Source organism: Schistocerca cancellata, chromosome 7 (assembly GCF_023864275.1).
Source record: "Schistocerca cancellata isolate TAMUIC-IGC-003103 chromosome 7, iqSchCanc2.1, whole genome shotgun sequence".
NCBI classification, from domain to species: Eukaryota; Metazoa; Arthropoda; class Insecta; order Orthoptera; family Acrididae; genus Schistocerca; species Schistocerca cancellata.
This window is the reverse complement of record NC_064632.1, coordinates 34,763,872-34,780,673: the sequence shown is the minus strand read 5'-3', so window position 1 is coordinate 34,780,673 and position 16,802 is coordinate 34,763,872. Positions and strand designations below refer to the sequence as shown.

The following is a 16,802-nucleotide window of genomic DNA, read 5'->3' as shown; positions in this document are numbered from 1 at the left end:
TATGCGATATTTGTAGATCGTAAAACAGTTCACATCTTGTTTTTTTACGTAACTAAATCGTTACTTACAGTTCATTGCGTTTTTGCCTGCCATCTGTTTTCCGTCTCATCTTGTCACTTGCTGGAAGTCGCCCTGTAACTTCACTTACGAAACATAAGCCTGTATGTTACGAACTTTTTTCTTCACAATTTTTGTATTCTTTGCGCCGTTTGCTGTGAAGAACTATTAGTCTTCTATCACTTTTACAAAAAACTGTGATTTAAACTACTGTGTGTTCACTTTACGTCTATTCCTGTTTGACTTGTTTACATACATGTTGCCAGCCTAACGAAGTATATGCTAAAAACTGACGTCTGTTCATTTCTGTTCTCTTTATCTCTCTCACACACACCCATACTATTTATTTATTTAGTACCCAGTTTATCATATTCATGATACTGGAGTCGTCAAAGTACAAAAAGTATAAAATTTTACATATTTACGTTCATATACAAAATAAAGTCACATATAACCAGTAATACTTCATCAAGGCTAGATGTTTCTTTATTGACATATCTTCATGACTGTAGCAACAAACCGTTTTGTACTCAATTTGACATAAAAAAAGAAAATTCTGTACAAATACTTAGAGAAAATAGTCATATTGCTGAAAAGTTACTGAAAAATTGTGGTCAGTTTTACGAAAGTATTAAATATTGTGATTAAATAGGCATAATAACATGTAGAATTTCATAACCACATATATGGCACAAAAGATAGGTACATAATTAGACACATGAGTACATTAGTGAAAGGAGTTTAGTTTTACCTAGGAATCCTTTGATCATTATGAATTTTGTTTAGAGAGATTATGAGTCAGAACCAACAGATTTAAGCAGTATTCCAGAAATTCATTAATACCGTAGAAGCTGTTGTCTGTTAGTAGATTATAGCTTTTTAAATGTATTAATGTTTGGTACTCTTTTTATGTTATCTGACAATGCACTGTAGATTTTTGGTTGTGAACTACACTGTCCTGATATATCGATTTTCTGTGTACATCCTTATTCCTTGTTTGATAATTGTAAATCTCTCTGTTCAAAGCTGTAAACTCTATGGCTCTTCATGGAGCCTATAATTGCAAATATAATATAGATGGTAGGGTCACGATTCTTTAAACATACTTCTACATGATTCTCAGTAAGCAACATTCTTCATTAATCTCACAGCTTTCTTTTGAAGGTCAAAAGACTGCTTTGTAAGAGAGGTATTTCGCCTATTGATATGTAACAGCACTTGCTTAATCTTTTGCGATGCATTGCTACATGTTTTTCCCGTCTCAGATGTTCAACCACCCATAACCCTACAAAAATTATGAGATTATTTTGCTGAATTTGGCTATTTCCTAATGTAAATGTTACATTAGTTCTATTTTTGTTCCATATATCGTTGAAGTTAATACATACAGTTTTCTTTTGATTAACAATTAGACAGTTATCTTTAAAACGTTTTTCGTCTCTTCTACCGTTTTGTCAGTTTTTTGCTGCAATACAATCATTCTTTCCCTTTATAAAGAAGCTGGTATCATCAGCAGATAGTATAGCATCAGCTGTTGAAAACTATTGCAGTAGATCATTAATAAAAACTAAGAACAACTAGGTGCCCAGTACCGAGCACTGGGACACCCCATAAGTAGCTTTTTTGCATTCAGAGCGGTATACATTACCATCCCGAAAAATTTGCACTCTTTGTTTCCTATAAGATAAGTATGACTTGAACCACTCATAGCAATCATCACAGACACGACAGTTGTAAAGTTTTAAAAGTAGTAGATTATGATTTGTAAGATCAAAAGCTTTGGAAAGGTCCAAAAACAACCAACAAATTAGTTCTTTGTTCTCAACAGCTTTTTAAACAGAGTTTTAGGAAATTGAAGAGAGCCGTCTTTGTTCATTGCCTTTTCTATAGCCATTATGTGCTTTTACAAGAACTTTGTTTTTATTTAGGAAGTCTAGAAATCCTTCATACATTATTCTTTCAATTGTTTTTTAAAATACAGACACTAATAATAATGATCTAAACTTCCTAATGTCAAACTTGTCACCATTTTTATAAACTGATATTAGTGTCAACATCTCTCTCTCTCACTCTTTGTGTGTGTGTGTGTGTGTGTGTGTGTGTGTGTGTGCGTGTGTGTGTGTGTATGTGTGGTCAGGAAAAACTATAGAAAACTGATTATGAATATAATAACTTTTAGAGAATAATTGAAAGTTTTGGTGTTCAGCTGATTTGAGATTTTCTTTTTAAATGTTTTGTGGAGAGGTTCACGGACAAGTCAGTTGAGTGTTACTTTATTACTTTATCTATTAATGTAAGCAGTGAGGTGTTCGTCGTTTGTACTTTTCTTTTCTGCTTTGGTATTTTTGTTTGTGGTAATTTTCTTGCAGGATTAGGAGGTGTTTTTGTTGTTGATTCTAATTATTTTCTTGTCGTCTCCTCTAGACGCTGGTTTGTCGTTGTATTCTCTTGGGTCTTCTGCAGATGCGGAGTGGTCTATCCGATACATGCATAAGACAAACATATAGAACATTTGTCGTAGGGTACAAAGAACACATGGAAACCTGGAAGTATGGCACAAACAACTACACATATGCAGTAGACCCAAGAGAACACAATCACAAACCAGCCTCTAGAGAAGAAGGCGTGAAAATAATTATAATTAACAATAAAAAAAACACCTCCCTACCCAGCAAGAGAATTACTACACACAAAAACCAAAGCAGAAAAGAAAACCCTGTTACATGATCAAGTACACATCATTAACAACTACTGCTTGCGTTACTAGGTAAAATAATAGAGTAACACTCCGACAGAGGATAATAATAATAATAATAATAATAATAATAATAATAATACCACCCAACGCCTTTCCACTCTCTCGACCATGAACCCCTCCATAAGAAGACATTTAAAACAAAAACTCGAATCATCTGAACACCAAAACATCCAATCACTCTCTAACAGCCATTACATTCATATTCAACTTCCTGTAGCTCGCCCTGAATAACCAGCGACACACCAATCCCCTCCACAATCCACCTATTCACCCCCGCCCCCCCGCCCCACCCATGACCAAACAGGGTCACACTAGTAAACACACAATAGTTACGGAATTAAATCACACTTTTCGGTAAAATATCTGCAACTACTGACAGAAGACTAACAGTGCTCCACAGAGTTAGCGCAAAGAATACGAGAATTGTGAAGAAAAAAGTTTCGGAACATGAAAACATGCTTATATTTCGTAAGTGAAGTTATACTGCGACCTCCAGCTTGTGACTCAGGTAAAAATAAAAAGTGAACTGTTTTATAATCCACAAATATAGCATATCTAAACAAAACTGTATGATTCTAGATTTCACAGAAGATGCCTTAAAGTAAAAGCTGAAACATGTCTGGAAGAAATAAAATACATTGAAACAAGAAAATGCGGTTTCTATTCCCAAGCAAATATATCATGTATGTTACTCAATCAATTTTCAAAACAGACCACTGATTATCTTTTTTGTTGATACGTATACGTCTGCCACTATGTTACGATTTCTGAGGTCATGTGCTTGATTTCTCTGTTTCGGGGACACTTTGACCATTGGTGATTGTTACCATAGGATAGCTGATATACAAATTATTAAACAGTGTTAATGATAGTGACAATGTGGAGCTAAGGAAAACATCCATTAACCATCGGTAAATAGACGTAGGCTCATTCGTAACTGTTAATGTGTCTACAACTAAGAAAAACAAATTTCAGTCATGCTCAAATTGCAAACTGTTGTGGTTCAGGCAATGATTCAGGTGTAACATATAACGTCAAATGCATCCGCAAACAAGTTTGTTTGGCCACAAGTTCCAGATATTGTCTCGATAAATGACGAACAGATAACTTTAATTCTAACTGCAAAGGATGTTACGAAACGAGAATATAGGTCACAGAGGGATGAAACTGAAGGTAGTATGCTGACCTAAATTTGGAGCTATGTGTTTGCTACTCCATCCCATACCTTCCATTGTATTTGTAATTTTGATGATCAGTGTATTTATTTCTGGGTGTTCAAAGTTTCATTGTGTTCTTAAAATCTTGAACACAAATGGAATGGGAGCTCACATTTGTGGTAGAGCTGTAGGCCCATTAGTGCATCCCCAAAGCCATGCTAACTTTGATCACCTATATTTTTTCCATTATTGCCTTCGCATTTTAGAAAATGTGTTGCACAAGCTAGTATGTAATATAAATATTACGTAAGTTATAAAGCAGTCATGATGATCACATATGAATCTGAAAATCTGTCAAATATAGCCAGTTTATGGCAAGTAACTTTTTTATGCTCTGTCAGTTAAAGCTAGGACTTCGTAATATTTATGTAGCTTTAAGGAGACCAGCGGTATATACACTGGTAAAATCACGATCTCTTTAATAAAAACATTAGAGTAAAGCATATTTACATCCGTAAGTCCAAATATTTTGATGAATTGTATAAAGAGTGGCTAATGAGGTATTCTTTTACTTTGTTTAGGAATATTTGGGGATTTTCAGTTTCCTTCCTGATGTCTATTGGCAACGTGTTATAGCCTTTGCTTTCTGAACTGTAGAAAGGGATGCATATTTCTTTGAGTCACGTCTTCTGACTGGTTGAGAACCACAACGTATTCCTCTCCTGTGGCAAACTCTTCATCTCAGAGTAGCACTTGCGCTCTACGTCCTCAATTATTTGTTGTTTTTATTCGAATCTCTGTCTTCCCGCCGTCCGGGGTGGCCGAGCGGTTCTAGGCGCTACAGTCTGGAACCGCGCGACCGCTACGGTCGCAGGTTCGAATCCTGCTTCGGGCATGGATGTGTGTGATGTCCTTAGGTTAGTTAGGTTTAAGTAGTTCTAAGTTCTAGGGGACTGATGACCTCAGAAGTTAAGTCCCATAGTGCTCAGAGCCATTTGAACCAATCTGTCTTCCCCTCTCCATACGTCTCTTCCGTTTTCCGATTCTGCTGGGGACTTCCTCATTCCTCACCTTATCAGTCCACCTGATTTTCAACATTCTTCTGTAGCAACACATCTCAAACGCTTGGATTCTGTTCTCTTCCGGTTTTCCGGCTGTACGTAATTCACTATCATACAATGCTATGCTCCAACGTACATTCTCAGAAATTTCTTCTTCAAATTAAGTACAATGTTTGATATATGTGGACTTCTCTCGGCTAGGAATGCGCGCACTGTCCTAACGGATACGTTCGTCGTACGCGCCACATTGATTTATATTTATATTATTATATATATTACTCAGTGCTGCTTGTCTGTTAGCATCGACAACACCACGCAAACTGCTCTGCTCTCGGTGTTAAGTGAAAGCTGTCGGCCACTGCATTGTCCTTGGTGAGATGTCACGCCTGAAATTTGGTATTCTCAGCACACCCTTGACACTATGGGTCTCAGAATACTGAATTCCTCAATGATTTCCGAAATTTATGTCCCATGCGTCCAGCTCAAAGTCTGCTAATTCCCGTCGTGCGGCCCTAATCACGTCGGAAATCTTTTCACTTGAATTACCTGAGTAGAAATGATACATTCGCCGACACACATCCGTATATGTTGAAACGTCCCCTTAGAAAAATTAATGAATTACTGTGCTGATAAACCTCTTACGTTATTTGCTTTCCAAACAGCTGAGCAGAACTGAACGTACTCGGACATTTCGCTCTTTACCTATTCTGATCAACACTAAACTGACACACAATATTTTTAGCGCAACGCAATCTGATTTTGAAAAATCCCTACCAAAGAATGGCCCTGACTAACAATAACCTATACCTTTCATGAATCACTTACCTCACAAAAATCTTCGTTACTCCAACTACCGCAATACAGCGAGCGCCACTACTGCCAGCTAAATAAAAGATTCTAACTACTGAAGTCACTAACTACTGATAGGCATAGTTAGCAAATGAAAGCTTTTGATAGAGGACAATGTATTTACCTTAATAGTGTTCAAAAGTCATAATATATATATCAGTTCATGACATCCAGTCTTACAAATTTACTGTCTCTGATGGACACACGTCCAGATCATCCGCTCTCAAAATTCCGCCATCTCTCTCCCCACATCCACCACTGCTGGCGGCTCACCTCCAACTGCGCAACGCTACGCGCTGTTAACAGCCAACTGCCCAACACTACAATGGAGAATTCCAACAATGCCACCCAGCCACAGACTGCACACAGCACAGCCAGTGATTTTCATACAGAGCGCTACGTGGCGGTGGCGTTACCAATATAAGAACCTAAACAGCCTACTTACATTGTATATGTCGCTATCCCATGATAGTTTTTTTTTTTGCGGAGTTCAGTGTTATTAACCACAAACAGCGTTAGGGGGTGTTAGTATTGGCACTGTTGCGGCATGAGCCCCGGGCAGGCCTTCGCAACCAGCCAAGGCACATGCGAATCAACCACCAAGGCAATTCTTCAGCTGGGTCCTGGCATAGCACCCTGCAATGCGGCGTTCTGCCGCCAGTGGTTGACTTGTTTGCTGCATTCTGTAGCACAGTGCGGCGTTCCCAGAGGTTACCAGAGAGAGTGTCATACTCCCAGCTCAACTAGTAGCAGTATTCGTTCAGCGTCGTGCATTCGACTGACAAATTACCCGTTGCAGCCATCGGTCGAATACGCGGCAAAGCTGCTCCAGACTCATCGAGGAGTGTTGACAACTAGTCGAGATCTTTGATCTACAAGCCGTCAGCTAGTCCTCATGGTTCCGAGCTTTGAACTGGATCTGCAGAGGCGGAACTAACAAGTGTCTTGTGAGGGACCACTATCGTTCATTCATAAAATTATCATTTTTTTTCTTTTTTGTGCTGAAAAGATAGATTTCATATTAGGGTTTTCTCTTTTATTTTATGAAAATGCATGGTTAAGGCCGAACGTCGACATTAAAAAAAAAGAAGACATGTCGGTGAAGCGTTGTGCTGGCAAAGTTGGCAACTGCGAGAGTAGACTGGGTCGACGGAATGTAGCCCTTAGCTCACAGATGGCAATAGTTGACTCGCGATGTTAACCCTTTGAGCCCCAGTGATTTCTATCTGAAATCGTAATTTTATTCATTTTTTAAGTACCAGTGCCTTTTGTATGAAATAACTGGTGCTATTGGAGGACAGAGACATGTTCTGGTACACTGAGGTGCTTCTATAAACGTAGTGTTTTAGCAATAGTCGGCAAGGAGACGGTGCTACGTGGCTGCAGGAGATTCTGACGCGCTGTTTTTTTTTTTTTTTTTTTTTTTTTTTTTTTTTTTTTTTTTACAGTGGCCTTACTGTGGAGATCATTGACAGTGAAAGTAAGTTTACCTAATTTATTGTAACGTAAATATGAGTTGTTAGTACTGCTTTTATCAGTATTATCGAAATGAGATCTGTGTGTCAGTATGTAGTTGTGATAAAAATTTTATCAAATTTAAGCCCGTATTTGTTTGTTATTTAGGACTATAATTTGTTTTAGGGGTTATGAGTTAATGGAATTCTCGAAATGTGGAATTTTGTCTAGGAAAAATGCGGAATTGCTTTCAAACATATCACATGAAATGATGCGTGGTTGAAAAGGAAACACATACATAAAACAACTGATTGTTCAACTTTTGTCAATTTTATCTTATATTCGCTGCTTACTATAATCATAAACATCAATATTGAAAAAAAAATTACATTTATGTTCGAAAGTGTATCCATCTCTTTAAAACTGATTATTAATTTTTTGCCAATTTCTTCTTTTATTCGCTGCCTACTATGATAATAAAAATTATTTATGTGAAAAATAATACAATTACATATTTTTTACATTGCTGGGACTTGGAGGCTTAAGCAGCGATATGAATTACAAGACATAATATTATAAAGGTTGTTGTCACGACGTCACAAACTTGAAGTCGATGTTTATCATGTCAGTTGTCCCAAACACTAGCTTCTGGTGGAAGCGTTTTAAATAAAAAAGCCAGCTTGCTTGATTTATGGGCGTACTAACAGTTCTGATTATAGTCTACAGTGTAAAAGAATCACATTTCATTCGTAACTGGACTCGTTCAGGTGATATTTGCTTTTCTACACACGAGTTTTTTTTTCCCCTGTCATTTGACTTTAGAGTTTCTACCAGTCCAACTCTAAAATTCTCTGAAAGAACGATTTGAAAAGGGAAGTTTGGAAAGTCGCCAAATATAGTAAAATATGCTCTCAGTACTTTCGCAAAGAGGACTTAGAGTGAACATTATTTTCGTCAGTCTGTATTAAAGAAAATGCTGGCTGGCGAAGGCAGCGTTGTCGCATTACATACTCTTCTTGTTTGTTCGAAACTTATAACAAAAATAAAGTTACAGTAACTAGGCTAAATGCGTCTTATGTCGTATTACTAGATCAAATATGCATTTATGACCAGAAAAATATTTGAAAATATCTTTTTGACACTGTATTGTTCACAAAAGCACAGTACCATTTACTATTTAAAATAACTTTTGCATACACATGACAGAAACTAACAACGATTAGAAAACGTAAACAGTAACTTCTAATGTTTTGGGGCTTCGAATATGGCGGAGCGTAGGGCCTTCTGCTCTTATTATACCTCCATGTATTGAAAGAGCATCCAATATGGCACCCAATATCTTCTGTGATCGTCATTACGTGAAAAGAAAAAAAAGACTTTGTATGTAAAATAATAATTGATGTGGGAGACTTAGCCGTTTTGTTATGCAGGAAGAATAATTTACTGTTTAATGTAAAAGAGAAAAAAATGTCTGATTTTCTCTTTGCCTTTCTCTGTATTGAAGAATAAAAGATATACGTCAATATTGTTGTTATTATTTCTCAAAGAGTATACAAGACGTAACTTAACTTTGTTGTTTTCTGCTGAGCAGAGATTATTCCAATTTGGTAATGTTGTCCTATTATCGGAATCAATTTAGAGAGTAAACTGAGTAGAAATTAATTTTCTGAATTTCATTTGCAGTAATATTCTTTATGGAGAAGTTTTAGCCACTGTGAAGAATAACATCGTGGCAGTGCAAAGTGTTTTTTATCTCTATCGATGTTATTAACAAAAACAAGAAAATGTCGACCCTTTCCACATCGCACATTCGTGCCAAAAGATATATTCTAATTGCAGAAGGAATTATTTCACCAGCAAAGGTGTTTCTTTTCGTGCAGCGGGTTGAAGCCGCCGTTGAAAAGAAAGTAATACTAAGTTGTCGAGAACAATATCAAGTTGCACATTGTATTTTTTTATTGACCGATTTCTCTCTTCAAATGAACAAGACATATACAGCTTAAATTTGGCTGACAGCATTACAGACTGCGTTTAAAGTTGGCTGACAGCTCTAACGATTAAACTGGCTGCACTACAGTAGTTAAACTTACGTTTGAAGTACAGTAGTAATATTGATTGTGACCCAACTTTAAACACAATCTATAATGCTGTCAGCCAACTTTAAACAGTATATTCTGTTGATGCTCTTGCCCACTTGAAGAGCGAAACCGGTCAATCAAAAAATACAAAATGCAACTTGTGGCTGTTTTCAAAAACTTAGTTTTAACAGTCACTCCCCCTGCAGGCAATGCGTCCTGTAGCTGAAAATAATACTATTACTCGTATGACGCTCTGGCCTGGAGGAAAGGGACAGATATTTAAAATAATAAAAAGAAAGAAAACTGCAGAGTATCGCCTGCCAGTGAACAACTATAGTCGACCAGTTCTATAATACTAAGCTGGCACTTCCGTCTGCGAGTGTTCACAAAGGGTCTCGCTGGCTGACAGCCTCAGAAGGTCCTGGGTTCGACGTGACGTAGGAGCTGTGCGCTTCTGGCGCGCCAACCCAGCGGCCTCGAATTTCTGCGCCGTGAAGCCCACAAGAAATGTCTTAATGTCACTGCCTGCCGCAGTTCCCGCTTCCTCAGCGTACGCCATGCACTGCTCGCTAGTCACGACTTTCACCCGGACCACTATCGTTTGAGTACTGCATGAACGGCATCAAATAATTACAAACGTTCCTTCTGCGCAAGCATTCTTCACTGCGCACTCGCTGCAGTATTGGTGATCCGATCCCACAGCTTCAACTCTACAGCCAGAACCGGCCATACTGTAACATCGAAGTCAGAAGTGGCTTTACTGCAAGTAATGTGTAATGTGTAAAAACTCCTATGTCTCTGAAGAGGCCTCTTCACGATGTCGGTTGTCAACTCAGGCCAGCGTCGAAATTCTGAAGCTGTGCACTTCAGTTAAAAGTTGGACGTATTGTCAGTACAGAATGTTCTGTCGAGAGATCTCTCTAGATGCACTTACTTTTGATGCAGTAGGCAGCCACTAAGAACAGCACACCGACCGCCAGCGACACGGAGATGGCGATGGCTACCAGAGGCTGCGTGGTCTGCACCAGGCGCACTGGCCTCTTGAGCGAGGCGTTCGCGACCGCTGTCAACACACACCACAGTATGAGGGTTGAGTTCCTGATAGAGCCGAGGGTTGTAAAGATCAATAATGCATGACATTATACAGGGTGATTCAAAAAGAATACCACAACTTTAGGAATTTAAAACTCTGCAACGACAAAAGGCAGAGCTAAGCACTGTCTGTCGGCGAATTAAGGGAGCTATAAAGTTTCATTTAGTTGTACATTTGTTCGCTTGAGGCGCTGTTGACTAGGCGTCAGCGTCAGTTGATGCTAAGATGGCGACCGCTCAACAGAAAGCTTTTTGTGTTATTGAGTACGGCAGAAGTGAATCGACGACAGTTGTTCAGCGTGCATTTCGAACGAAGTATGGTGTTACACCTCCTGATAGGTGGTGTATTAAACGTTGGTATAAACAGTTTACAGAGAATGGGTGTTTGTGCAAAGGGAAAAGTTCTGGACGGCCGAGAACGAGTGATGAAAATGTAGCACGCATCCAGCAAGCATTTGTTCGCAGCCCAGGAAAATCGACTCGCAGAGCTAGCAGAGAGCTGCAAATTCCACAATCAACTGTATGGAGAGTCCTACGAAAAAGGTTAGTTATGAAACCTTATCGTCTGAAATTGGTTCAAGCACTGTCTGCAGCTGATAAGATTAAAAGAATCGATTTCTGTGATTTTATCCTTGCTCAAATGGAAACAGATGAATCTTTCGTTTCAAAGATAGTGTTTAGTGATGAAGCAACTTTCCACACTAACGGGAAAGTCAACCGTCACAATGTATGTATATGGGGCACTGAGAAACAACTCAGTATGAACGTGACTCGCCTAAGGTGAACGTTTTCTGTGCCATTTCAGCCAATAAAGTTTTTGGTCCCTTTTTCTTCGAAGGTGTTACTGTAACTGGACTACAGTATCTGGAGATGTTAGAGAATTGGCTGTTCCCTCAGCTCGAACAAGAAGCACAACAATTCATATTTCAGCAGGATGGAGCGCCACCACATTGGCACTTATCTGTCCGTAACTACCTGAACGTCAACTACCCGAGGCGATGGATCGGCCGCCAGGGAGCCCGTGACAGAGCACTTCTTCACTGGCCTCCAAGAAGCCCTGATCTTACCCCCTGCGATTTTTTCTTATTGGGGTATGTTAAGGATATGGTGTTTCGGCCACCTCTCCCAGCCACCATTGATGATTTGAAACGAGAAATAACAGCAGCTATCCAAACTGTTACGCCTGATATGCTACAGAGAGTGTGGAACGAGTTGGAGTATCGGGTTGATATTGCTCGAGTGTCTGGAGGGGGCCATATTGAACATCTCTGAACTTGTTTTTGAGTGAAAAAAAAACCTTTTTAAATACTCTTTGTAATGATGTATAACAGAAGGTTATATTATGTTTCTTTCATTAAATACACATTTTTAAAGTTGTGGTATTCTTTTTGAATCACCTTGTACAGGCTGTTGTGGGTATACGTCCGGATACTGTGGTCACCGCTGTTGTTTACAGCTTCATACACAATGATAAGAACAGGTGGGATACAGGATGTTGTAGCAACTGTGGTCGTCGGTAAGCTGGAAAGGAGCAGAAAACGTTAGCGAAAAACTTATCACAGTAAATAGAAAATTTACTTAACTGGTATTTCTCCAAACACACAAAGACTCATTACTGACTACGTAACAATAAATAATGGAATCCACATATCACAATGTCAACAAGGAAGTCTCTCTGTACAAAAGCACGAATGATGAAGACAGAGCCACGACCAGACTGCGTCTGCAAAGCAACACGTTGCTAAGTGTCTCTCAGCGTTAAGTGTGCTGAGCCGCTGCCGCTGGCCATCCTATACAGGGCTATTACAAATGAATGAAGCGATTTCATAAATTCACTGTAGCTCCATTCATTGACATATGGTCACGACACACTACAGATACGTAGAAAAACTCATAAAGTTTTGTTCGGCTGCAGCCGCACTTCAGGTTTCTGCCACCAGAGCGCTCGAGAGCGCAGTGAGACAAAATGGCGACAGGAGCCGAGAAAGCGTATGTCGTGCTTGAAATGCACTCACATCAGACAGTCATAACAGTGCAACGACACTTCAGGACGAAGTTCAACAAAAACCCACCAACTGCTAACTCCATTCGGCGATTGTATGCGCAGTTTAAAGCTTCTGGATGCCTCTGTAAGGGAAATCAATGGGTCGGCCTGCAGTGAGCGAAGAAACGGTTGAACACGTGTATCTGCACATGCTGGAAAATTGGCTCATGCCACAACTGGAGACCGACAGCGCCGACTTCATCTTTCAACAGGATGGTGCTGCACCGCACTTCCATCACGATGTTCGGCATTTCTTAAACAGGAGATTGGAAAACCGATGGATCGGTCGTGGTGGAGATCATGATCAGCAATTCATGTCATGGCCTCCACGCTCTCCCGACTTAACCCCATGTGATTTCTTTCTGTGGGGTTATGTGAAAGATTCCGTGTTTAAACCTCCTCTACCAAGAAACGTGCCAGAACTGCGAGCTAGCATCAACGATACTTTCGAACTCATTGATGGGGACATGCTGCGCCGAGTGTGGGAGGAACTTGATTATCGGCTTGATGTCTGCCGAATCACTAAAGGGGCACCTATCGAACATTTGTGAACGCCTAAAAAAACTTTTTGAGTTTTTGTATGTGTGTGCAAAGCATTGTGAAAATATCTCAAATAATAAAGTTATTGTAGAGCTGTGAAAACGCTTCAGTCATTTGTAATAACCCTGTATTTCGGCGGCAGAGCGCGCTCGAAATACAGAGCTGCTGGGTGTGGCTCAGCGGATATGCACCATTCGGTCCGACAGATCCCGCGCCTCAGACGGAAACTTGCCAAACCGTTACCGCCGTAACGACGCCTGTGGGGTGGTATCGATACGTGATACCACGATGGGTACCTTAATATGTACCCACTTCAGTGTGTTAGTTGTTTTTTTCTTCCTCTGTGTAACAGTCTTGCTGCAAACATGTCACATAATTTGCTACGCGATGGTTTCTGCACAGTCGTAGCTACCCCTCCAAGTGGACAACGCCTGTCAGTATAGGCTGACTGTTCTGCATCTGATTCGTCCACACTTCAACAGGTGACCTACTGCCCAGGGGAAAATTGGCACTAATGGCTTGCTATATGTGTTTGGAAATACTAACCAACCTGAACCATAATGTGTCTAATAGGTACAATTATTAATCTGCAAATGAAGTAAATGCTGATATAATGTTGTTCAGTACACTGTCCTCAGTCACCAACAAAAATATCTGCACCAACACTCCTAACACCCTATTTGCAGCGAGTAAAATACTTGATGAATCAATAGTACCGGCACTGGCTGCACTTTTATAAATAAGTATCGGGTGACCGGACAAAATTCAATCGGCCCCCTGCAGCATTTCTGACAAATAAAGAATTAACAGCTTCGTCAGGGGCGCCAAAAGATGGCTGGGAAAACATTACGCCGCTGACGGTTGATATTATCTAATTCACAAACACCACTGCAAATGCTACAGTACCACAGTACGCAATGCAGCAATAACCCCGAGTGTTAGAGCTCATGCAGCAGGTGGACATTCCACAATAGAAAATCACAGAAATTAAATTTATTTTGGTAAAAGACCACTGAAGCTTTCGGGGCAACGAACTGCCGGACAGGTTAGAAAATGACGCTATCATTACGGGCAGTCACCAGAGACAAAGATATTTTCATAATTACCCCCAGAGAAGTGTCATAAGGACAGCTCTTATTCTCTGTGTACAAAAACTGAGGGACAGGGTTAACACAAATCTGCGACTTTTTGCTAAGGACGTTATTGTACCCTATATCGTGGTTCAAATGGTTCTGAGCACTATGGGACTTAACATCTGAGGACATCAGTCCCCTAGAACTTAGGACTACTTAAACCTAGCTAACCTAAGGACATCACACACATCCATGCCCGAGGCACGATTCGAACCTACGACCGTAGCAGTCGCGCGGTTCCGGAGTGAAGCGCCTAGAACCTCTCGGCCACCGCGGCCGGCCCCTATATCGTGAATGTAGAATGTTACGGGACGACTTAGAAAGAAATTCTGTTTGGTGTGAGGAATGGCAGCTTGCTCTAGATGTGGAAAAGTGTAAAACAGATGATTAGGACAAGTCACCCTGTAATGATGTTCGAATGCAGTATTAGTGAAGTGCTCCTGGATAAAGATATTTCAAGTAAAAAAACTAGGCAAACCGTTGCAGAGCGTCACGAAATGGAACAAGCACGTAAGGACTGTGCTGGAGACGGCGAATGGTCGCATTCGGTCCATTGGAATAATTCTAGGACTGTGACTCATCTATAAAGGAAACGGCGTACAGAACCACTGGTACCACGTGTTCGTGAGTATTGATCTAGTATTTTGGATTAAAACCAGGTCGGCTTAAAGGAAGGCTTAGAAGTAATTCAGAGGCGTGCTGCTAGATTTGTTGTTGGTAGGCACGATCAACACACGAAACAGGCTGAACTATGGGGAAAGGAAGAAAAGAAACGGAAGCACTGGTGGTGGAACAAGGAATGTGAGGAAGCGGTAGAGACTCGCAGGAAAGCTTGGAGAGACTGGAGCAGCAAGAAGGACCCGGAAAGTTTTCTTAGGGGCAAGAAAGGAAGCAGCCCGAACAATAAGATGGACCAGAAGACAGAAGATGAAGCAGGAACTGGACGAGATTGAGACCAACTTCAGGAAAAACAACAGCAGACACTTTTTCGGGAAATTCAAGAAGAGTCTGATTGGATACAAGGGTAGAGAACTGTTTATAAGAGATAAGAAAGGGGAGCTGGCTGTCAGCGCCAAGGAGAACTGTCGGATTTTTGCAGAGCACTTTCACGACCTGCTGAACTGTGAACCACCTGAAGAAGAGCTGGAACTGGGGACTGACACAGAAGAGAGACAGCCACGCCCTCCAACCAGGGATGAAGTCGCACATGCCATAAGCGATCTGAAGAATAATAAGGCAACTGGAGAAGATGGTATAGCAGCCGAGATGATAAAGTGGGGAGGCAACAAAGCAATAGACAACATGACCAACAGAATTCACCATATCTGGAGAACAAAGAAGTTGCCAGAAGGATGGAAGAATGCAATTGTAGTACCAATACAAAAGAAGGGGGATAAGACAGATGCAAAGAACTACAGAGGAATATCGCTACTAGTGGTCGGATACAAGGTGCTGTCAAAACTATTGCTCAAGAGAGTAGAAGAACAGGTAGAAAGTACAGTTGGCGACTACCAAGCGGGATTCAGGAAGGGAAGAGGTTGTGTAGAACAGATATTTATCGTGAAGCAACTGATAGAACATAGGGCCTTAAAAAACAAAAAGACAGTAATAACCTTCGTGGACTTCACAAAGGCATATGACTCCATCGACAGACAGACTCTTGTTAGGATCCTGAAGAACAGACGACTTGATGGAACTACGCAAGAACTCATAAAAGAAATTCTGACAGATACAAAAGCAAGGGTGAGATTCAGAGGAGCACTGTCAGAAGAATTTGAGATCAAGACTGGTGTTAAACAGGGAGATGCATTGTCACCATTGTTGTTCAATATAGCACTGGACGAAGTGATCAGGCAGTGGAGAGCAATAAACGAGGAAATGGGAATACCAAAGACCCATATGGGGGACAAAAAGGACAACAGGGCTCAAGTGGACTGCCTAGCCTTTGCAGATGACATAGCAATAGTAAGTGAGACGGGAGAAGACGCAAAGACACAACTCGACAACTTAAGTAAGGTAGCCAGAAAGGTGGGACTGAGGATCGCCTGTAACAAGACAAAGACATTAAACACCACTGCAAACTTGGAAACACCGGAAGGCACTGTACAAATGGTGGACAAATTTAAATACCTGGGAGAATTTATAACAGGAAGGAACAGGAGCAAGGAGGAAATAACAGAGAGGATAAAGAAAATGAGGTCAGCATTCTGCATGACGAGAGAGGTATACAATAAAAAGAATATATCCACAGAGGCAAAGATAAGCCACTACAAGGCAACAGTGAGGAATGCAGTATTATATGCTGCTGAGACGATGACACTAGGAAGAAATGGGGCAGAGCAACTAGAGAAAGAAGAGAGGAAAATACTGAGAAAAATACTAGGTCCGAAAAGAGGTGGAGAGAGGTGGATGCGAAGACCTAGGGAAGAATTGTACCGTAACATGAGAACAATATCGGGGGAAATCAGAATCGAAAGGGCAAGGTTTGCTGGGCATGTAGTTAGGATGAGTATGGACAGAATGACGAAGAGAGTGTGGGAAACAACAGGGAGCACAAGGGGAAAGACAGGAACCAAGT

At 40.5% G+C, this 16,802-nt stretch overlaps 1 protein-coding gene across 1 annotated transcript in view; it reads right to left on the bottom strand.

The window, feature by feature from the left end:
• The window catches only part of LOC126092250 (uncharacterized), a 700,330-nt gene that overhangs the window by 186,527 nt on the left and 497,001 nt on the right, over nucleotides 1-16,802 (bottom strand). Inside the window, exon 7 of the mRNA XM_049907760.1 lies at nucleotides 10,350-10,478. Coding sequence (XP_049763717.1) covers nucleotides 10,350-10,478 — 129 coding nt within the window. The remainder of the gene's footprint in view (nucleotides 1-10,349; nucleotides 10,479-16,802) is intronic.